At 40.0% G+C, this 24277-nt stretch overlaps 1 protein-coding gene across 1 annotated transcript in view; it reads right to left on the bottom strand.

Moving 5' to 3' along the window:
- Positions 1–16092: 16092 nt before the first annotated feature.
- Positions 16093–24277, bottom strand: part of slx4ip (SLX4 interacting protein) — a 97623-nt gene continuing 89438 nt past the window's right edge. Inside the window, exons 7-8 of the mRNA XM_062957719.1 lie at positions 22133–22242; positions 16093–17885 (exon numbers count right to left, since the gene is read on the bottom strand). Of these exons, the coding sequence (XP_062813789.1) occupies positions 17783–17885; positions 22133–22242 (213 nt within the window). The 3' untranslated portion in view covers positions 16093–17782. The remainder of the gene's footprint in view (positions 17886–22132; positions 22243–24277) is intronic.

The raw sequence follows: 24277 nt of genomic DNA, 5'->3' as shown, positions 1-24277 counted from the left end.
CAACATAAACAGGCCGGCAGGATAAGTGAATATGTTGGATAATAAGAAGGGATTCAGGAAAAGCCGATTAAACATCAAATTAGGTAATCGTTTTACAAATTAAGCACCAAAACATCATGTTATACAACAAATTTGACAGAAAAAGTAGTTCCATGCGCAGTAATGCTATGTAGTAATTACAGTAGAGTCTCACTTATCCAACACTCGCTTATCCAATGTTCTGGATTATCCAATGCATTTTTGTAGTCAATGTTTTCAATATATTGTGATATTTTGGTGCTAAATTCATAAATACAGTAATTACTACATAGCATTACTGTGTATTGAACTACTTTTTCTGCCAAATTTGTTGTCTAAGATGATATTTTGGTGCTTCATTTGTAAAATCATAACCTAATTTGATGTTTAATAGGCTTATCCTTAATGCCTCCTTATTATCCAACATATTCGCTTATCCAATATTCTGCCAGCCTGTTTATGTTGGATAAGTGAGACTCTACTGTACTGTATTTACAAATTTACCACTACAATATCACAATGAATTTAAAACAATGACTACAAAAACATTGATTATGAAAAGGCAGACTGCGTTGGATAATCCAGAACATTATATAAGTGAATGTTGGATAAGTGAGATTCTACTTTAATATGAAATAATTACTGGGATAGAATAATGCAGAACAATATAATCTCTAAAACCAGGACAGTAAATAAACAGGGGAATTCCACACAGGAAACAATCAGGGCCAGCTAACACCTCCCAACAAAGTATTCCCATCATCAAAGTCTGGCAAATCCTCTGTTTTCTCAGGGCCACAGACAATAGACGCACATAAAATATGGCAAACAACACCACTCTGAAAACAAGGGAATTCCAGACAGGAAAGAATCAGGGCCAGCTAACACCTCCCAACAAAAAATTCACTCAGGGAGGAAGCAGCCAGGCTTTAAAGCTGCAAGGCCATTACATCCTAATCATTTTTCCTAATTGCAGCATTCATACTTGCCTCCAACAGACAAAAAAAACCAATCAGAAATATTGTATATTCACAACCTTTAGGAAATAATATCCCCTGATGGCGCAGCGTGTTAAAGCGCTGAGCTGCTGAACTTCTGGACCGAAAAGCTGCAGGTTTGAATTGGGGGAGCGGAGAGAGCCCCCACTGTTAGCCCCAGCATCTGCCAACCCAGAAGTTCAAAAACATGCAAATGTGAGTGCATCAATAGGTACTGCTCTGGCGGGAAGGTAACGCCGCTCTATGCAGTCATCCCACATGACCTTGGAGGAGTCTATGGACAACGCTGGCTCTTTGGCTTAGAAATGGAGATGAGCACCAACACTCTGAGTCAGACATAACTGGACTTAATGTCAGGGGAAAACGTTTACCCTTTACCTTAACTACCACCAGTTCCTCAATACTTTATTTCCCATACCACCATATTTTGCCACAGCAACGCGTGGCCGGGCACAGCTAGTAATACTATAAATACATAGTATGAAAGGGTCCTTGGTAAGACAGAATTCTAAATACCCCACCCTAAAGTAAAAAATGCTAGGATTCTATGGCAACTAAAGTAGAACTATAGCACTATGTGAGTGTGGTGTGAAAGGGCCCAGGAATATAGACTTCTGCAGAGACATACTGAGCAGAATGCTTTGCCATTGCCTTATGATTAATGCATCAAGTCATCCAGCTTTAGTTCTTTCCTCTGCAAGATCACTGAAAAGCTCTAGACTTATATAGCATCCTTTTGAAGAAAAATAGGATAAGGAATCAAACTCCTTAAAATACTGGAGCACCCCCTTTGTAAAGTAAAAAAGAGCCCTTCCATACAGCCATATAACCCAGAATATCAAGGCAGATAATCCACAATATTTGCTTTGAACTGGATTATCTGAGTCCACACTGCCATACAATCCAGTTCAATGTGGATTTTATACAGCTGTATAGAAGGGGCCATAGACTACTCAGCAGCTTTACAGTTGCCAAAGGAGTGAATTCAAAACAAACAGGATTTTGAAATGCAAAACTACTATTGTGGTTTGTCATTCCCACTGCTGTAGAAACAACTGTGGAAAGGACAGGAATGTTTCGAATTAAGAAACACGATGAATAAATGTGTTTATTTGAATGGAAATTGCATATTGCCATTTCACAGTATAGTAGTCTGGAAGACACCCAGGGATCATGATGATGACTATATGGGCACATACAAACACACACATCTCTGGAGGCTTCATTCAAAAAGATGAATGTTTGTGCTTCAGATAATAATAGGAAAAGGATATAGAGTTACTTCATCAACAAATTTGTTTTCTGTCAACTTTGTTCTCATGAAATGCAGTCCATCCACTTCAATCAAATATCATCTACACAAATAAGAATAATGCATAATGGAGATAGATAGTACATCTTTCTTCCATGTTTGATTTTGGTTTCTTGCCAATCCAAGTGCTCTTGATTTTGTAATGGTAGAACAAACAGAAAATGATGAACTAATATGACATACAATAGACCATCCACATTCATGAGGAATTGGCCATAGATTCATGCTGGAGGACCTAGAGATACCTAGAAAGAACATATTAATTAAATCCACAAAATGTAAAGCCATAGATATGGAAGGCTGACTATGATACATAGATTGACTCACTATCGATATTTGGTGCTCTCCTATCTACAACTCTCACTATTCCCAGATGGTAGGGCTGTTGGCTATCTGTTTCAGGACAAAGGAGATTCAATGCAGCACATTTGGTATTAATTTCAGTTCTTACTCCCAACTAGGGTACACTCAATGAAACAATTAGAATCTGGCAAGTCAAAAGTTACAGAAGTTTCATTTATTCAGTGGTTCCATTTTATTTGGAACTGGCAATTGGATTTAGGCCCTGAAGGGCAGGGATTCTGCTGTACACTGCCATCCTCATGATTGTATGGGTCAGGCATGATGAAAATGTGTGTGTGTGTGTTCCTGGAATACACATGGTGATTATCTTTTATAAAAAGAGGGATCAATTCTTGCTAAAAGTGCCTGAGGCTTAAAGAACTTGGGACCTAATAAGAGGCCCAAGGTGTCTTCTAACAAAACTAAGAATATGCTTATACAGTTAAAAAACAAGGAGATAATTTATATGAAAATGGCATCAAGTTTAAAAAGTAAAAAACATAATACACACACACACATATATATCTCCATAAAAAAAGATTCCCCATAACCAAATAATAATCAAATGTCTGTATTGTCGAAGGCTTTTATTGCCAGAATCATTGTTGTGTGGTTACTGGGCTGTATGACCGTGTTCTAGAAGCATTTTACCTGACTTTTACCTGCATCTGTGGCTGGCATCTTCAGAGGATCCTCTGAAGATGCCAGCCACAGATGCAGGTTAAACATCAGCAAAAAATGCTGCTAGAACACAGATATGCAGCCCGGAAACCACACAACAATCCAATCAAATATCTGTTTAAATAGAAAGGTTCTACTTGCTGGCTAAAGGAGAACTGGGTCAGGGGGACACAGTCAAGCCTTCTGGGGGAATGGGAAATTTCACCTTGGGGCCAACTACTAAAAAAAAAACACCTTCTATATCCATATTCTGTTGGCCCTGTGAAGATGGTGTGACTTTGAAAAAGTCCTTTCCTGAGGACTTAAAACTTAGGCAACTTCATATAGAGGAATACAGTATTTCAGATAGTTCATTCCAAATTCTGAGTGATTTCAGCTAACAGCTAAATACAGATTCACAATCTGACACACTTTGCTAATCAAAAGGTGAGATCAAGACATGAATCAGGTTTGAAGGCAACAAACAGAAGTTCATTCTTTCTGGCCAGAAAAGATGTCAGCACAGAGTCTGCACTCAAAAAGAACCAATATAAACCATACAGAGAAGCATTTTATTCACTCTGATAGCCTTCAAAAAACCCATGCCCTCCTTGATTGGTGGGAAAACCAGCCCAGGTTAGATCTGGGCTCCTGTTGGTTGGGTATTCCTCCTGACATCACTGGCTGGAGGAGTTTCCTCCATGGTGGAAAAATGAAACGACTGCAGTTGGTTAGTTTAAAGGGCTGCTCCCATGAGGGTATGAATCCAGGAATGTTTTAACATCAAATACAAATAGTCCCATGATTAACTTAATGTTCAGTTCTGGTAAACACAGAGATAGTCCAGAAAACATAAAAGGGTGATTGAGATTACTTGATGAGACAATTGGGCTGGTCTTGCCTGCAGCAGGTCTACTGTTACGTATCAGCCGATGACTCTGATGCCATCAATGGAAGCCAAGAAATTTCCCAGTGCACATAAGTGGATTTATCAATGGCAAAGAGGTTTTTCAATGGAAGGGAGTTGGAGTTGTGGTTGACATAAACACAATAGATATCTCATCAGTGAAACTTGGGCACCTCGAGGCTCACATACATTAGCCATCTTAGCCCATTTCCTGTCACAAGGCATGAGATTAAGCAAGGCAATTTTATAGATTTGCAGTTCCAGTTACTTTTTAAGGGTTGATTTCATCTGATATAATTTATAGAATTTCATAAAAGTGGATTTCATATACATGGAGAGAAATTACTGGCCAGACTTTCCTGTAGTTGAAGAGGAGCAATATTTCAACATTGCAAAATTGTTTAAAAAATAAAAATAAAAGAATTCATGTTTAATTCACCTCTGTTTGTGTTTAATTATGAAGTGGTGAGTGTCAATTTATTGATAACACTAAACCATATAAGACTTTATGAGTTCTAATCACCATTTTGAATTGTGACCAAAAACAAACCACTAGTCAATAAAGCTGTTTCTATAAAGGAGTTATATGTTTCATGTAACTGACCTCAGTAGACTCTCTGGTGGTGGCATACTGAACCCTCTGAAAATTCCAACAGTTTCTGATTCAAAGCTCAGTTCTGGCAGATCTTTTTTACTGCTTCCTGTCCCCTTCCCACATCAGAAGTTATTGCAACGCTATCTAGCATACAGGTGCACCTGCTGGAGCTCAGTGAGCAGCCAAAATCTCTTTTACAAAACTGGAGCAAAAATAGAGGATATTTATCCTCTATCCAGCATATATCCCTTGGATTAACCATGATCCCTGCATGCAAAGCTAGGATTAAAAACATTGAGTCCTGTTAGACAATTGTGAATAGATAACTTACAGTTGCACATTAACAACTGCTATATATTAACAATCTCTATACAGTCCCTAATTTAATGGCCATGCAGGGAACATGAAAATCCTGAAAACTTCACTTAGGGCCCATTCAGACAGGGTCCAAAATGTGCAAGCTCTTGCGCTTTTACCGGAAGTGTCCCAACCATGTTGTTGTTGTTTATTCGTTCAGTTGCTTCTGACTCTTCGTGACCTCATGGATCAGCTCACGCCAGAGCTTCCTGTCGGCAGTTGCCACCCCCAGCTCCTTCAAGGTCAAGCCAGTCACTTCAAGGATACCATCCATCCATCTTGCCCTTGGCCAAAGTACTTCATCTTTGCCTCTAATATCCTTCCCTCCAGTGAGCAGTCCCAACTATGCCTTTGATAAAAGAGGATTAATCACTCACAGGAGGAGTGTATAAAATTCAGTATATAATATTGTTACTGGTCTATGTAATACACAATGGTCAGATGATCTGAAATCAGATTGTGTGACCAGCAAATTAGCATGATTTAAAAGAGGAATTTCTCTTTCAAACATGCTGGTAGCTCTGCTAAATGCGAATAAACTGGAGTGAAACTCATTTAAATCTTTGTGGGGGTTTTGCGAGGGCAAAGAGAGGGACCTATTTGGCTTACACTATTCCAAAAGTCACTATTAATGCAAGATGTTCTTGTTTACTGGGAGCAGGCAAAGTTCACGGTTGGTCCTTCTTTCAGTAAGTCTTTATTTCCACACATTTATTGCAAGCAAAGGCCGTGGCCGTAACAGTTTTTTTGAAGCAAATTTATTATTGAGGCTGAAGATGTTTTCTATATACAGTAAAACCCCGCTCGTTCGAGCCCCGCTCGTTCGAGCCCCGCTCGTTCGAGCCCCGCTCGTCCAAGTCTCCGTGAAATCCGAGCAAGTGAACGGGGAGGGCCGCAAAGGCCCTCCCCGTTCACCTGCTCACTGGCATGCGTGTTGCTAGGTAGATAGCAAGCTACCTAGCAACACGCACAGGGCGCTCGCCCCTTGGGAGGTGCCCCCTGCGTGTTGCTAGGTAGATAGCAAGCTACCTAGCAACACGCAGGGGGCACCTCCCAAGGGGCGAGCACCCCGTGCGTGTTGCTAGGTAGCTTGCTATCTACCTAACAACATGCACAGCTGGCTCCTTCGCCATGCCAGGCGCCGGTGTTGCCGGCCCCCAGTGTGACGAAGGAGCCGAGGCACGGGCGGGCAGGTGGGTGAACGGGGAGGGCTTTTGTGGCCCTCCCCCTTCACCCGCTGAATGGCTGGCCCAAACGGCCACTGAACTGAGAGGTTTCCTCTCCGTTCAGTGGGCGCTTGGACCCAGGGAAGCGGGAAGTGTGCCACTTCCCTGGCTCCAAGCGGCCGCCAAAGGGAGAGCAAGCTTCTTCGTTTGGCGGGTGCTTGGAAGGAAGTGCCCGCCGAATGAAGAGGCTTCCTCCCTTTGGTGGCCACTTGGAGCCAGGGAAGCGGGTGCCACTTCCCTGGCTCCAAGCGGCCGCCAAAGGGAGAGCAAGCCTCTTCATTTGGCGGGTGCTTGGAAGGAAGCACCCACCGAACGAAGAGGCTTCTTCCCTTTGGTGGCCACTTGGAGCCACCAAAGGGAGAGCAAGCCTCTTCATTTGGCGGGTGCTGTGTGGGCTCCCACTAGGAGGTGCTCTGGGCAGCAGGTCTATAGAGTTTTTTTTTTTGCCCCACAAGAAGCCAAGAAAAGAAAAGAAGACATTTTTCACCGACCTCTTTACTTCATGCAGAGCCAGAAACATCTTTCCTATTTAGCTCAAAGCTCTCTCTCTCTCTCTCTCCAACAAAGAGATTCTTAGGGCACTTCCAGGCAGCACAAAAATACGGGTTTTAAATGGAGGACAAAAAAATTGGGACCTCAGAACATATCCCCATACAGATCTGTGGGTCCTGGGATTTCTTTCCCCGCCATCCTCACAGACTTCCTCTGTATTGGAACATGATCGAGGGCGGATGGGGGACATCCCTTGGAAGGTTTTTAAAAAATCACTCCATTATGTGCTAGACTGTATATGCACACATGCAAATTTCGTAATATAAAAAAAAGCAGATTTGCATGTGTACATATAAGGTTTTGCACATAATGGAGTGAATTCAAAAATTTTTTTTGCCGGATGTCTCTTCCTGAAAATTGTTTATTCAAGCTCTGTTTAATATTATAAAGTTTAAAATAAAGTTCTAATTGCTCTCTGTTCGTGCTTCCTTTAAATCAGCTGTTTGTCCATTTCACAGCCCAATCAGCCGATCAAAAGTTTTGGGCTTTTCAAAAACGAACACGGGCTGAAGCAGTCTCCAAAGAGACAAGAAGGAAATCACGTGTTTTCATGAGAGATATACAGTGATACGAAAATGCAGTTTCTGGCTGAAATCGGGATAAATGGGATCTTTTTATCCAGTGTTTTTCATCTGTTGCAGCAAATCAGCTGCAGCAAATTTACTGTTAGCATCAAGTAGCCCCCCCCCCCTTTAACTCAGGAAATCCTGTGTTTTAGGTGCTGTGTAGATGAGCCCTCAGTCAGCTGGTCAACTAGTTAAATGGCCCACCAATGACACAGATGTGCTGCTGGTGAACAGCCAATGGAGTCCAAATCTATTCTTGAGTGCGCTGATATTTCATCAGCTACCTCATTCTACATGCTGACTGAACTATATTCTGATGCAGTAGTCTGTAAATAGGCCTGGGGTACAGAATATATGTGAAATGGTTTCCATATGTCAAAGCCACAGATATTTTTCTGAATAAAATAGGTAGAGGATGTATATGACCTGTGTTGATAATAACCATTAGAAAGTGTACCACCACAGGCTCACACTATTTTTTTTTGCATGAAAACCTATTCAAAACCTCACTCTCCTCAACTGGACACAGATACTTTAAAATCTCTTTCTATGTTGAATATTTAAATGGGATCTCCCAATGCACCCCATGAATGTGGCTGAGGACTAGTTTACCATCCTCAGCATAGCCATAACTTTTCTCCATGGTGCACTATACAGCAAGCTGTTCAAACTAGCCAAGATGGTAAAGGGTTTTTTCAAATGCTATTTAAATAACAAAGAGGAGATTCTAATCAACTTTATTGACTGTTTGAATGGAACTAGAGTTTAGTCATTACCTCTAATATGCATATAAGACAAGACTGTCACATTAACTCCTCTGATGGCTATGCAAAGTGGCATTTGGTTATGGATCAAAATTAATCTTTTCCTAACTGCCATTCCCATTCAAAGTATAAACAGATATAAACAGTTTTATTGTAGACTAAGCCAATATTAAACTTTAATTGCTTTGATGTTACACAGCAGAATGGCTAGATAACCTAGAAAGGTCTTCTCAGTAACCCACCAATAAATTGAACAGGAATTATACAGCAACATAGGCAAAAGAGTTTGGAAACAAGTGAACAAGGAGTGGATAAAGTGATATTGCCAAGAATGCCATCACACATCTCCCTACTTTGTTCTATGAGAAGGGTTGTGCCAGCACTGCAACTCATGAGCCCTGGTAACACTTGACTAACAGAGAGCCTTCTGATGCTATCACTTGGTGAGATTTGTCAGAGTTCTCTGCATATCAGAAATTAATGCAATCATTTTGCATTAGGCTAGGAGAACAAAGACAGACCTTTTTCTGATTCCCATGTTCTACAAGTCATTAATCAGTTATATGTTGTTGCTGCTGCTACTGCTGCTACTAGGGCTCTAGTTGTTGAAATAGAAGAAAGCGTTCTTTCATAATGACAAAAAAAGATATGTGAATGTGAGTTATATTGGACTTACAGTTGCTCTTGTCCCTAACAGGATGCTGGCACATGTGTGCTGTAGGTAGGTCCCATAGGATGCAAATGGGGATGGCAGCAAAAGTAGAACTCCTGGATACATTTTGCCATTGGCCTAGTGGCCTAAAACATATCTCTTCTCTCCACCTCCCCAAGCCCTGGGCTGCCATATTATTTACTCAGATGGAGTTCTATCTGGATTTTGGCCCTATATGTTCCTATTGGGAAAATAATAATTGATTTCCTTTGTGCTCAATTCTACAGTCAGCTGTGTCTGAAGCTGGTCTACCTCCTGTCAACCCCTGACCATTCTGCTTCTGTGATATCACAGAGTCCCACCCCATGACATCACATTGACCAGACATCACTCCTGGGATGACATATTGACTCAATTCTTGGTGAGAGGCTTTGGCTCTAAAATCTCAAGAAATGGGATGTTGATGAAACAACACAAATTATGATTGCCATTGACTCCTCCTCATCCTCTACTAACCCTTTCTCCTTTTTAATTTCTTGAAAGGAACCCTGCACCTGAATTACTTCCCCTAAGATGAAGGGAACATAAAGTCCTCAGATTGTCTCTGAGGACTTTATCACACCAAGCCAGTGTTTCACTACAATTACATTACCATAGATACTGTGTGTATATATATATATATATATATATATATATATATATATATATATTGTGTTGACCACCTTCAAACTTTTTTGAATTGCACAGTAGCGTTGATCTGCCAACTTATGGTGCTGAGCATTCTATCACATACCTTCAGAAGCCTGCTTTCCTGCACTATTATGGAACATCGTGATCACCATCAGAACAATTATACGATTTCAGCATGAAAACAGAGTAAAGAAATATAAAATAAAAGGAAAACAGCCAGGATGAGAATAGTGAGGGAGAGGGAGAGGGAAGGAAAATTCCATCATCTGATGTCACAATACTGTCTGAATGCCAACACAGAAGCCAAAGGGACCTATTGCATTGGTAGGTGATGGAAATGTTGCAGAATTGGGAGCTATTGATGTGAGAATCATAAAAAGGGAGGCAAACTGGTAGCAAAATGCACATGGCAATATAAGACAGCAGTACTGGTTTGCTGGCCTCATGCAATAATAAAAGTCATTGCTACCTTTTCTAAATTCAATTGTTTTCCTTATATTATCTCCAGACACATGGACTCTCATGTTCATGTTGCTGCTACTACTGTCTAGGATATTCTAAGACGAGATGCCTTTTGCTACAGCAAAAGTGTAGCAGCCATCCTGGATGCTTCTTCCTCAGTCTGTGCATCTTTTGATTCAAAATATATTTATATTGTCTTTTAGCCCAATTCTTACAAAATAAAATTTTAGAACAATGAAAGTCAATTAAAGTTTAATCTGTCTCCCCATTTCCTTTGCAACTTGCCTAACATGGCCAGCCATTCTATTCATCTATCATCCATTCTTTTTTTCATCCTTTCTTTCCTTTACTTCTTTCCAATTTTGCATGCTACAACTTTTGCCTCTAAGCAGCTCCCATTCTCACATACGCATAGGCATTGTTCTCTCAGGGAGTGGCTGTTACACCTGTTAGGCCAACTAACTTTTAATTACAACTAAATTATGACTTACTAAAAGTCTTCAAGGGACTCAATACCCAAAAGGCACTAGATCCTGTCTGATCTTGGAAGCTAAGCAGAATCAGCGCTAGTTAGTATTTGAATGGGAGAACATCAACAAATACCAGATTCTGGTAAGCTGTATCTCAGAGGAAGGAACTAGCAAAATTATCCTGAAGGATGTATACACAAATCTTCAGTGCAGCTGAACAAGTAACTCATTGGTCAGCCCTTCCTTCAAGTGAGCACATTGATGGGCCTTGACCTCACAGTCTGATTAAGGGAAGCTGTTAAACACCAACCATCTCCTCAAATGTGATTTCCAAGGTGTGAAAGTTCATACCCTCCATTTCACAGATAAAAATTAGTATATATGTGACCCAGCAAGATCAGAAAGTGTTCAAGATGACAAAACGTACTGATTGGTAGTTTTGGAGAAAGCTCTATAGCACACAATATCATTTAAAACTAGGAAATCTCCACATACATTCCAGCACTTCACTTCTGCAAATGTCTGTTGTTGAGTTGACTCATTTAAGACTTTAGCACTTAAAAGCAATGTTAAAAATGAGGCTGCCATTAAACACTTCTTGAAAGCCTGAGATAATATTTAGCAGACATGTAGCATGGCAGTCCGCCCCTTGGCAAGGGCAGATTGACCCAGGACTTTTTTTCCAGAATTGATGTTAAGGTAAACAACAGCTGCCTCCAGAATCTCTTGTGTGTGAACAGCAAAACAGAGAGAAAGGGGAAAAGCAGACGAGCTTTGTTGCTATTTAAAATTAGGGATACTCTGCCCAATCAATATGCAAGTGGAGATTGACACTACACAACCTTGGCCAATCTAATGTAATTTAGTGAAAACTAATCTATGTTTTTAAATTTTCCATAGCCAGATTGTTGAGGAGGGAGACAGAAGGCTAGGGAAATAAATATAATATGAAACGGGTACATCCAGTATGATACAGTGGTTTGAGGATTAGACTAAGAATCTAGAAAAACAGCATTTGAATCCCCCTCGGCCATCACTATCCACTGAGTGACTTGGGCAAGCCTTAGAACAATTCTGGGCAAGACAAAACATGACAGGGTTTGCCATAAATTGGACTTGACTTGAAGGCGTACAACAAACACAAGCAGGGTTAGGACTCCAAATGTTGTTTGATTGGAAGCCCAAGCATTTCTCACTCTTGGCTAAGCTAGTGCTGCTGGGAGCTGTACTGAACATCTGGAAGGCCACGATTTCTATTCTAGTGGACCACATGATTAGCTGTGCTACATTATTTAAATGATATAAACCTACAGTTAACATGTGTGGTGGGAATAGGAGGAAAAGAATCCTCTATGACAGCTAGACATTCTCCAAACTAACCAGATTTTGGCAAATTCCAAGCTCAGAACTCTGAATCTGAAGGTGGGTTTTGATAGAGGCAATGACAAGGAAAGCGAGCTGGCTAAAAGAATCAAGTTGGTGAAACATTTCTATGGTGGAAATAGTTCTGCCATCATTAAGCTACAAAACATTACATGGCTTGGGTCCAGCACAGCTTTAATAATACCTGCTTACCTGTGTCCCATCACTTTCTTACAGACTGGCTACATTGCTTTTTAGATGAGCCTATTAATGTAACAACTCTCGACAGAAAGGTGTTCAAAAGCATATTGTTGATGCTTAAAGGGCACTTGAAACTTCCTTGAATCATGGAAACATGTTTAAAGAGTCTGGTTTAAATCTCCAGAATGTTAGTTGTTTAGCTCACATAAAACAGTTTCATAATTATACAGGAAAAATAGTATAGCGCTAATATCAATATTTCTAGACCAGTTGTTCTTAATATTTGAGCTTCCAGTTGTTTTGGACTTCAACTCCCAGAAATCCCAGCCAGCTTACCAGCTGTTAGGAACTGTGGGAGCGTAAGTCCAAAACACCTGGAGGCCCAAAGTTTGGGAACCACTGTTCTAGACAAAACCAGTGATCAAGGCAGCAATCCTTTACCAGCTTACTTGAGATTAACTCCACTAAAGACATGGGACTTACTTCTGACTAGACTTGTCAAGGCTTGACTTGTTAATTTTTGATGCCCCCACTTTCTTAAATTTATGATGGAAAATATTTGGAAAACATACATTTATTTCACCCTATTCAGTTAAGAAGAACCCCAATTAAAAGCAGGTTTTTTCTCCCCTCAGGAAAAAAAATCATTTACGGTATAGTTTTGGGCCAGATATTCAGTTACATATGATGCACCTATATGTGGGGAGACACTTCCATTCTATAATTGTTTACATGGCATGTGATGCTTTCCCTTCTTCCCATGCAAGGGAAAGATTTAAAGTACTTAAGAAACTGATGCCTGGGTGCTTGAGCCCGGCTTGCTGAGACATGCTAAAGCTCATAAAATAAAATAGTCAATGAGCTTTGACAAACGGGGCAAAGGAGCTCTTCTGAGACAATTTTTTTTTTGTAAAAAGCATGTGTGTGGGATTAGAGTGATTTTCCATATTCAAGTTATCGCATGCCCATTTTACTTTTGAATAAAGAAAATTCTCAGTTATAATTTAGTGCCAAATGAGGCAAGATGTTGGCCAATCCATGATCTGATTTCTGTTGCTTGTTAAAAAGGGAGATGGCAGTCAAAAGGTACTCTCACCACTCCTCAATTCCTACCAATTCTGTGGTTGTAGAGCTTTTCAAATCAGCTATTTATCACTAGGGGCAAAGCATACTGGTACACATACAGAAAAGAGGATAATTTTGTGAATTCAAAGTAGAGAAAGGACTGACCGCCAGCAGTTTTCTATATCTGCACTTTGAAGGTTAAATAAAATGGAATCTGAACAGCTGAAAGATAACTTTCAATTTATAAATATAACTTAGTGACTTATGATCTGAAGATCATGATCAGCAGTTTTGCATATCTAAGAATGCTAACCTTGGCAAAATAAGCACATCAATATTCACCAAGGAATTGCCACTTGCCTTGAACAGATCCTGCCAAGAAAACTCCATGACAGATCCATCTCAGGTTTGCCTTAAGTCAGAAATGGCTTGAAGACACACAAGCTGGTTAATATAAGGACTGTATGAAATTAAGTACTTCATGCTGGAATGTTCTTGCTTTGCTTTAGCTTCTCATTCTTTTCCTATCTTTTTCCCCTTCTTTTCAGATACGAAGTTGAAGGGCCAAGGCTGCCTTGTAGTTATTAATCTGTAAGACACCCCGGGGGTCTTCTAAATGCTTAAAATAAATGCAGAACAACTGACACAATTTCTAGTCAGTAGGATTCATGGACACAAGAGTCTTGATGAAAGTAGTCTTTTCATGCCTCTGAAGAGTTCTTTTGAGAAGGCACCCACTCTATCACAAATACATATTTCAGAAGCTGACAACACCTTTCTGAGAAATAAGATAGACAGAAAATTCATACAACTAAAAAAATAACAACAAAGAGAAGCACTCTAGTCAATGGGGCAAATCTACATAAATTACACAAACTATGCAAATACATCTTCAAATTCGGAAAGATTCGTTTTTAAAAAAATGCATGAATTGCCATCTCAGACAAAAACCTTGCAACCCTATATGAAACAAGATGAATAGAAAACTGGCCAGGATTCAGGATTTTTTAAAAAAACACTGATGCTGATTTTCACATTCCTAATTCAGGCTGCAAGCCTACTCATACTTAAACTGGAAAGCAGCTTCGGTGATCACAGGAGACTATCCCGACTAAACCCTTAGATGAAGGGCTAGAAGGCATGATCATCAAGTTTGCAGATGCCACCAAATTGGGAGGGATAGCTAATACTTCAGAAGACAGGAGTAGGATTCAAAACGATCTTAACAGATTAGAGAGATGGGTCAAAACTAACAAAATTAAGTTAAACAGGGACAAATACACGATACTCCACTTTGGCAGAAAAAAATGAAATGCAAAGATACCGAATGGGAGACACCTGGCTCAACAGCAGTACATGTGAAAAAGATCTTGGAGTCCTCGTGGACAGGAATGTGAACATGAGCTAACAATGTGATGCGGCAGCTAAAAAGGCCAACGGGATTTTGGCCTGCAAAAATAGGAGTCTAGTGTCTAGATCCAGGGAAGTCATGCTACCCCTCTATTCTGCCCTGGTCAGACCACACCTGGAATACTGTGTTCAATTCTGGGTACTGCAGTTGAAGGGAGATATTGACAAGCTGGAATGTGTCCAGAGGAGGGTAACTAAAATGATCAAGGGTCTGGAGAATGAGCCCTATGAGGAGCAGCTTAAAGAGCTGGGCATGTTTAGCCTGCAGAAGAAAAGGCTGAGAGGAGACATGATGAGGGCCATTTATAAATATGTGAGCAAGCTTGTTTTCTGCTGCCCTGGAGACTAGAATGTGGAATAACGGCTTCCAATTATAGGAAAGGAGATTCCATCTGAACATTAGGAAGAACTTCCTCACTGTGAGAGCTGTTCAGCACTGGAACTCTCTGCCCTGGACTGTGGTGAGGGCTCCTTCCTTAGAGGCTTTTAAGCAGAGGCTGGATGGCTATCTGTAGGGGTGCTTTGAATGCGATTGTCCTGCTTCTTGGCAGGGGGTTGGACTGGATGGCCCATGAGGTCTCTTCCAACTCTATGATTCTAAACCTGATTGGGAATCAACCTACCAGACTGATTTTTCATGGACTTTGAGAGCCAAGCCATACTATCAGGAAAAAATTAAATGTAACATCCACACCAAAGATTTACATCTTTGAAGAAAAACCATGAGCTCTAGGTGACTCAAGGCAGATTTACAAATGCCTGTGTCATTTTAGGTATGGCATTTCTGAAATATGGTTAAAGCCAGTGCGAGATTGTGGTTTGAGTTTTCTACTAGGACTCTGAAGACCAAGTCTGAATGCCTTGAGTCATTGTGTGACCTTGAGCAAACCAAACTCTAACAGGAGTAGAGGAAGGCAATGTCAAATCCCTCCTGAATTGGGGATGGTAAAATGTTTGAAAATATCCACCCCAAAATGATCAAAATACTAGTTTATTGAACACAAAGAAACCCTGTTTAGGAGACTCCTGAGCTGACAATAATCTTTGCCATTCTAAATCTATTCTGTGCATCATGTGTGAGTTTTGCATAGATTGAGTCCTTAACTGCAGGAAATGTACACTTTCTATGTAGAAAACTGCATTTTTGCACAGGAGACAACATTTTCAATGCAGAAAAGAATGTTTCTCTGCAGAAATTACTTTTTGTGTTATTTCATGCACAGTAAATGCATTTAACAAAAAAGTTTGAACATTATATGCAGAATAAGCCCTCAACTGAGAATGCCCTTTGAAAATTGTATTTTCCAAATATTTTTTCACAATGGGAAGAAACTTGCAAAAAATTGGTTGTTTCCTTTGAGAATAAAATTGATGAAGAATGCCACCCCTACTCTGAATACATTTTGACTGTAGAATTCTATGACAGGCTTGCCTTAAGTCAGAGTCAAATTGAAGGCACATGACAACAATTCAGAAGCATGTATCTCTGGAAGTGTCTGCTGATTTTTATTATGTACTGTATATGTTTATTACATTTATTTTGCAGAAAACACCAAAGGCAGATTAAACAAAATCAAATTTAGAATAATACTGCAAAATCAGATCAAAACAAATTAAGATCTCTCAATAACTGCAGCAACAATATCAAAGCCCAGTATTGTCAGACAAATGAAAGCAAAACACAACCATGAAGGCATAATGAAACCTGATATTGAAATTCTGGCCATACATTTTTACTTTTCTTTGTCCTTTGGACAACCTTGGAGCAGTCACCCTTGATCTAACTGTCCAATTTCATAGGGATTTTCTTGGAATACAATAGGTGCACACATGTACACACTCTGGTGAAATGAGCTCTTTCTAGAAAGAACAAGGAAGAATTGGCACAAGAAAACAAAACAAGTATATTCTTCTCATGATCAATTGCAATGACAACTTTTGCGGCCATTTGGGTTCTTAGCCTCATTAAAGTAATTCTTATGTAGTTTTATTTCCTCATAAACATTTATTGCTGCAGAGGAAGGAGGGGGAAATGAGTCAAGTAAATGACAACACTCATAACAAACCAATAATGGATATGTAGCTCAAAGCCAATTTAAACTGAATTAAGACACAAATATTATTTGATTTCATATTCTCTGTCACACTTTTTCTTCCCAACCTAGTTGCGCACAAATATTCTACTAAACTTACTCTATTTCTTCTGAATGTGTTTCACCTCCCAAAAGTTAAGACAACAAAACAGGGATAAAACCTGAAGAAAATTATGGGCAAAGTGACATAAATCCCTTTTTGTTCTCTGTTACAATAAACAATAAAAAGTGGGTTGGGATAACTAAGCAGACCAAAGTCTGTGGTGAATTCGTATAAACATAATTAAAAATAATATATACTTGAACCAGACATTTTCCAAGAAAAAGTAACAGATAGTGACCTTCATATCTCTAGAACCAAAGATTTCAGCAGCCCTCTGTACAATTATACAAAACAGTACAAGTTTATTCTTATAGCTTTGAGTTTAGGGATCTGTTTTCCTGCTTTTGGAGTTTTGCCTCATCTTTTCAAATGTCTCCCTCTGCAAGCTTGGCATATGGGGGGAAGCAGCATTAAGGGTTATTCTTTGGTGACTGCGGCTAGCTTGGTTTGTCTGCACGACAGCTCTAGTATTTCTCATAAAAACAAGTCTCTGGGGAAGCTTTTTAACTCAAGTAAGCAACTCTCCCATCAGACATGGATCCTGCCAAGCCTCACTTAGAAAACAAATGTGGGATTTGGTGGGGATTTCTCCAAAAGATGGCTCCAGAGAACCAGCCCTGCTGCATGTCTGGGAAGTGACTGATTGGCTTGAGAGACACGAGCTGACTCCTCCTGCCTGCTCCAAAAAGCATTTCTGCTGTTTCAGTCACCCCTTGACTCTGGTTTGGAAGGGGCTGTGCTGACTCACAACCACCACTGAGGGCTCCGGCATAGAAGCTGTGTCTAACCACGCCGCAAGATGAAGTTTTTGCTGGCTGCTAGCGTTGCTCGGCTGTCTCCAGTTCACATCAGTGTCCCATTCTGAAACAGGAAGCCCCAAGCTGCTCTCAGCTGTATTTATGCAATCCTTTGGCTGTGCCATACGCCCACATTTTGCTTCGGGCCTGGGATCGGAAGGGGCTTGAAATGCAGTCTTCCTACTTTCTGTCTGAGCACAGCGAGCCAAGATACACTTTCATGGTGTCCTTGCTGGGCTGAGGTTGGCTCTCATTAGTTTTCGTTGCTTTTGTCCTCTTCACTCTAATAAAAATACAGACACACACACTTTTTAAAAAAAGTTTTACTTTCACAGCACAGATTTCATGATGATTATGGTTTACCCTTTCTACGAATTTAATTTACTCTTTCTGCAAATAACCCCAGAGGCTATTTGGAGGTCTCATTTTCTAGAAAGGCTAAGACTTTTCCACAAATAAGTAATGGCTATCTCTATTGATTCTGAATATGAATGATTTAGAACCTGGAAAATTTGCTTTCTTAGGATATAATTTGATTTAATGTTCTCTCTAGGAATCTCTAGGTCAGTGGTTCTCAACCTGGGGTCCCCAGACTTTTTGGGCTACATCTCCCAGAAGTCCAAGCCAGTGTACCAGCTGTTAGGAGTTATGGGAGTTGAAGGTCAAAAACCCCAGGTTGAGAACCACTGCTCTAGGTCCTCCAGCACAACTCTATGGCTAACTTTCACTTGGCTGTGAAGTAGGGAGGATGGCAGTTTGACTTCTTTGGGAAAGGAATTCCAGAGCCTGGGGGAAGCTACTGAGAAGATCCTCCCCATGTTCCTACCGATGTGCCTATGAGGGTGTTGGGCACAGAAGGGCCTCCTCCCCAGCATATCTCAAAGCACAATATAGCTTGCAAGGGAAAATATGGCCCTTCATAATCCCCATCCAGAATGCAGTTGCAGTCCTTGACACAAAGTGGTAGTCCAACACACATATGGGGCAAAACGCTGTGCAATATTACAACAGGTGAATATGTCATACTTGCTTCCCAACTCAATGGTTTAATGTTGGAGAAATATTCATTTATGAATATTTACATGTGCGTGACTCAACTTATTGGGATTTAAAACATACACAATATAATCACTAAATTGGATTACTGCTTCTTCCTGACTGTCTAATCTGACCGATAGCAGGGCTCCAAGGACTGAAGCAGAGACCTGTCTATTCCTGCTGTTTATTTATTGTGCTTATTCAAACTATTTCTTTCCTGGATTTTTTCCTGATGACAGGCCCTTGAGGCAGCTAACCTAAACACAGTACCAGCAGATTATAACACAGAATAATATTCCTTTAAAAGAAAGAAAATAGATGGTGGTTTATCAAGTCTAGGTATAATGGGGACTACATTGCACATGGGTCCAGAGGCATTGTTGCAACAGTGCCTTCAACTCTTTCACATGTTGACCAACATTTGAGGATGGAAAGAGATTGCAGAGTTGGTTCAGGCAGCCCCGGGAAAGAGATCCCCTGTCTCATTAAATATATTTCATATCTCTGATTTTCAGAAGGAGAAAGTCTGATATACATAGATTGCAAAAGGCAGTCTTGGTTGAGCTTGGCCTAACGCTCCCAGGATCTACAGTTAGCACAAATAGAAACATATTTGTTGTGGCTCAGTTTTGCCCTTGCCTCTCAAACAGCCTTCCCCAATGTGGTGCCCTTCAGAAAACCCATTATTCTCAGATAGTCTAACTCAGGGGTCCTCAAACTTTTTAAGCCGAGGGCCGGTCCACAATCCTTCAGACTGTTGAGGGGCCGGATTGTCATTTGAAAAAAAATACAAACAAATTCCGATGCACACTGCATATGTCTTATCTGTAGTGCAAAAACAACAACAAGAACAAGAACAAGAACAATGAAAGAACAATACAATATTTAAAAATAAAAACAATTTTAACCAACATACATTTATCAGGATTTCAATGGGAAGTGTGGTCCTGCTTCTGGCCAATGAGATAGTCAAGTTAATTAGGGTTGTTGTTGTTGTTGTTGTTGTTGTTGTTGTTGTTGTTGTGTGCCTTCAAGTCATTTCAGACTTTGGGCGAGCCTAAGTCTAACATTTATTTATTATTTATTTATTGCATTTATTTACTACATTTGTATCACACCCTTCTCACCCCGAAGGGGACTCAGAGCAGCTGTATGTACATACAATATATTATATTATTAGCATAGCACAATATTAGCATTATATATTACTATGTTGAACTATACCACTATACTGTAATATTATTAGTAATATTATATGTAATATACAATATATAATTAATATTATTATATGGTATTATTATTAGTGTTATATTGTATTACATTATAATATTATTATCAATATTATATGTATATACAATATATTATAAAACTGAGGGCGGGGGCCAGGTAAATGACCTCGGAGGGCCGCATCTGGCCCCCGGGCCTTAGTTTGGGGACCCCTGGTCTAACTAATGGCCAGGATGATAAGAGTTGAAATCACACAGCTCTGGAGGGTATCAAGTTAGGGAAGGTTGATCTAGAATAAAATGTACTTTAACCTTTGCATAGTGGCAACTGGTGGCCCATTTTGGGGGGATGATCAATCAGTATTTAAATAAACCGATCAAGGTGCTAAACTTTTTTTCTAGTCAGAGCTCATCACCTTGGATAGTTCATTTGAAGTTCAAAGGAAAACCCAAAATAGATTCATCTCTCCACTGACATGGAAACCACAGTGCCATTACACTTCACACTTACTTAACCACTTTCACTCAACATTACTTAGTGTTAGAGAAATACGCCAATCAGCTAGGGAAACACATAGAGTTGAATGATTTTCTGGGATCATCAGCATCATTTATTTATTTAACACTATCACTGTACATACTGCTTTACAAGAGATCTATGTAACCGTTCCCAGGTTTGGAATCTAATTAAGACAGGACATACAAGAAAAGGGGATGGCAGTATGGGAGAGGATCAAGTCCAGCAGATACTGCATCTTCTTGTCTCCCACCATGGTGAGAACAGAAGGAGCTGAGATGGAGAGAGGGACTTTCATCTGCTTCTGGGCCTAGGCATGGCAGAACTATGCCTGATTCTCTCCTTCTGAGGCACAGGCTGTGGCAGCTGAGATGGAGAGAGCCTTTCATCTATTTCTGGGCCTAGGCATGATGGAACTGTGCTTGCCTCTTTTTATTCTCCCTCCATAGTTAGGATAGAAGCATGAATAAGTGGAGGAAAATCCTCAAACAATCTGCTGTCAGAGCACATTTGAACAACTGAACTTAGTTTAACCTGCTCAATACCTGGAAAACATCTTGGATCTTGTTGGAATAGTGAAGATGTCAGCTTTAAACACAACATTAAGGATGTCAAGTCCTTTGTGAAAAGTGCACAGTATGAAACTGAAGTTCAAGGTAGACTAACAACAAAATATACTGCAAAAATAACAGAAAGCCTTGAAGCACTTTCATGGCCAATAAATTCCCCATGGCACAAACTCTCTGAGTTTAGAGAGGTTTATGCTGTAATAAATGCATGAGTCTTCAGGGTGCCACCGAGCATTCTCCTGATTTTGCTGCAACAAATTAATATGGCCACCACTCTGGAAATGCAATTTCTCTGCATTTAGCATACAATACTATGCATACATCGGAAGGAAGGTAATATGGCATTGTTTTCTTCAGTCTAAAGCAGGGATGTAGGCAGCCCCCAGGGTCATTTCTGTGGCCTTGTGAAATCAAAATCTTGAGAACAATGCTCCCTAGTGGCTGTGGGAAGAGATTTACCCTTTTCCATTGGAAATGACCAGTACTTCCAGGTGAATTTCTGTTGAAAAAAGGCCTGCCCCAGGTCTAAAATAGCACACACACACCCATGGAGAAATAGTATCCAAATTCCCTAAGCAGCATTGTGGAGCGGAGGGCAAATATTTGAAATTTGTTTAGAGGGTGCAGACGTCCATGATCATCTAAAGCAGTGGTTCTCAACTTGGGGTCCCCAGATGTTTTTGGCCTACAACTCCTGGAAATCCCAGCCAGTTTGCCACGGTTAGGATTTCCGGGAGCTGAAGGCCAAAAATATCTGGGGACCCCAGGTTGAGAACCACTGCTCTAAAGGACAAAGTGACTACCCGAGGACCACAAAAATGGGTTTTTGGCACCACATGTGGCCCACAAGTCATACTTTGCCTACCCTTGCTCTATATCCTTCATTTTAAACCAATTTTTTTTTTGCTAGGACAATACTGTTTATTTTTGTTCACAGAAAACATCCCTTTTTCTTAACCTTGACATTTCTAACTGGTCTGTGTTACTTAGTTCTAGAGAGCTGATTTAAGTAAATGTTAATTTCATCCCAAACATTCAAGTGTATCTTTCGTTTGAAAGCAAGGAAGCAACACTGCACCTTCAGTACCTTGTTCAAGCTTTGACATTTATTATGATGTTTTGTACTTGCATCTTAAATACATAAACATGATCTGTATAGCAGTGGTGGGACAGCACTTACATCTCTTTCAGAATATTTTGTTTTTCTTGTTGAGTCAGGGAAATCTTGTACAATCCTTCTCCAGCTGATTCTCCAAAATATTCAGATGTCCCAGAGGAAAGGGTCTCCTTCTAACCCAAGAGACATCACAGGTTTAAAATGTATGACCTATAAGCAATGCAGTTATCTGAATAATATCAAATGCAAGTTAATTTCTCTGCTTTCCTAAATGAATAGAAGCAAACTGGAAGAGAACTGTGTTTAATTCTGTTAAAAAAAACTCAGGGATGATTCTTGTGAAACAATCTTTTGCTGTACATTTTTCAGCCATTAAACTGAGCCACAAACAAACAAGGCCAAAAATCTAGACTCCATGCCATATAAAGGAACTGTTGGCAAATGTTTAATGTCTCTGTGGCTCAGACTGTGACAAAAGCCAGGAGTCTGTGTAGTAGACAGCAGGAGGTTTGGCAGTTACTATTAGAGACTTAATGAGGCAATGGTTTCCACCACGATTCTCTGAAGGATCCCCATGACTTCCTATACGGCTACAACATCCAGACTTACTACATGGTTACAATGAGACATTAGCATATATCTGTATCTTTCAACAAGAAACAAACTCACATATCTACATGATTGTTCAATTCATCATTCAAAAAGATATAAAATTGGGTTACAATCTAATTCAGATAATGTTACTCCTTCTAAGCAACATTATTGTAAATATTACATTGCTATAACCATATAATGGGAGCAAAAGTATTATTCTACCACAGTCAAGGATAGTTTCAGTATATCATTATATTCATTTGTCTAAAAATTATCTTTCCAAGTGTAAAGAATCTTATGAAACTTAGAACTAAACAACTGAAAGTTCACTATATTATTTCACTGCTTCCACAATTGATGAGCAAGTTAAGAGTCCTAATGGGCTCCCATTGTGTTTTTGGACCTTTAAAACAAATAGAACACTTCACTGGCCAAACAGTGTATCAATAGATGAAAAATTCAGTTTCCAAGATCCAAATTACTACAAAACAGGATTTGTAAACCTGATAGGGGAAGCGTGAAAAGAGTGGACACATGTTTTTTTCCAGCTGCAGCCTTGCCACATGACGACTGGATTTGGAGATTTATGGGGCATCAGCATTATTTCTATTGAGCAGGTTCAGATGGTGTCTGATGCAGTTAAATGATTATCTATCTAATTTTCTCCCTGCCAACTTGTACTGTGATTGCTAAATTAAACATGGCATCAGAAGAGAAACTTCAGTTTAGTTCAGCTATGGAGAAGGAACTCAATATGATCATAATTAGGACTTTATAATCTGCTATCCTGTTTTGCTGACCAAAACTGCTCCATTTTCCAACCCAGCTTTCCACCTAAGCAGGGAAAATATGCTGCATTCATTTGTGTTTTCCATTCTATGGGGGAAAACATGTCGGGAGCTATTTTGATTGGGAAAATAGCCTGCATGAAAGGGGTTAAGCATTTCCCCATCACCTCTGCTCTGGTCAAAATATGGAGAAAGTTCCACTGGCTGCTGGGTTAAAGTAAAAACAAACAAACATAAAATTTCTGGAGACATTCCAAGGGTTTCCCATGTCAGCCTAGTTGCTCCTTTGCAACTTGAGTAAAAGATCAACCTTCTCAATCTGTCTGACTAGAAGGCCCAGAACCAACAGCCACCAAAATCTGTGTGACGGTAGAAGCCATTTAGCTGGGGAAGCCTGGATTGCATTTCACAAATTATTTCAGTTGTACCTAAATCTGCTTTAAAGCTAATCCTTTCACTGTTGAAAGTATGGCCAAGTTTAAACTACTGCACACTTGGACTTTAGTTAAGTTTTAAAATATTAGACTCCTAAAGAAGTGATGGAAAATGGTTAAAGCTGGGGTGGGGGGATTAAAAAGGAGAAAATGATGCATATGTGAAACACTTCTCAACTTGTCCTTTAAGTACAGTAGATTTTCCCTTTGCAGCCACACCCTCTAAGTGCTATATTTTGAGAACTGAACAATTAACCTAAGGAATATGAGTCATTCTTTGAACTGCTCTGTGGGAACCAGAGAGGCTCTTGCTTTTAGGAGGGATGTAAATGGCCGGAGGCTGGAATAACTCCACAACAGAGGAGGGAAAAAACTTTAACAAAAAGGAGACA

Source organism: Anolis carolinensis, chromosome 1, assembly GCF_035594765.1.
Source record: "Anolis carolinensis isolate JA03-04 chromosome 1, rAnoCar3.1.pri, whole genome shotgun sequence".
Lineage (NCBI taxonomy): Eukaryota > Metazoa > Chordata > Lepidosauria > Squamata > Dactyloidae > Anolis > Anolis carolinensis.
The sequence above is the reverse complement of the archived record's forward strand: the minus strand, read 5'-3'. Positions and strand labels throughout refer to the sequence as shown.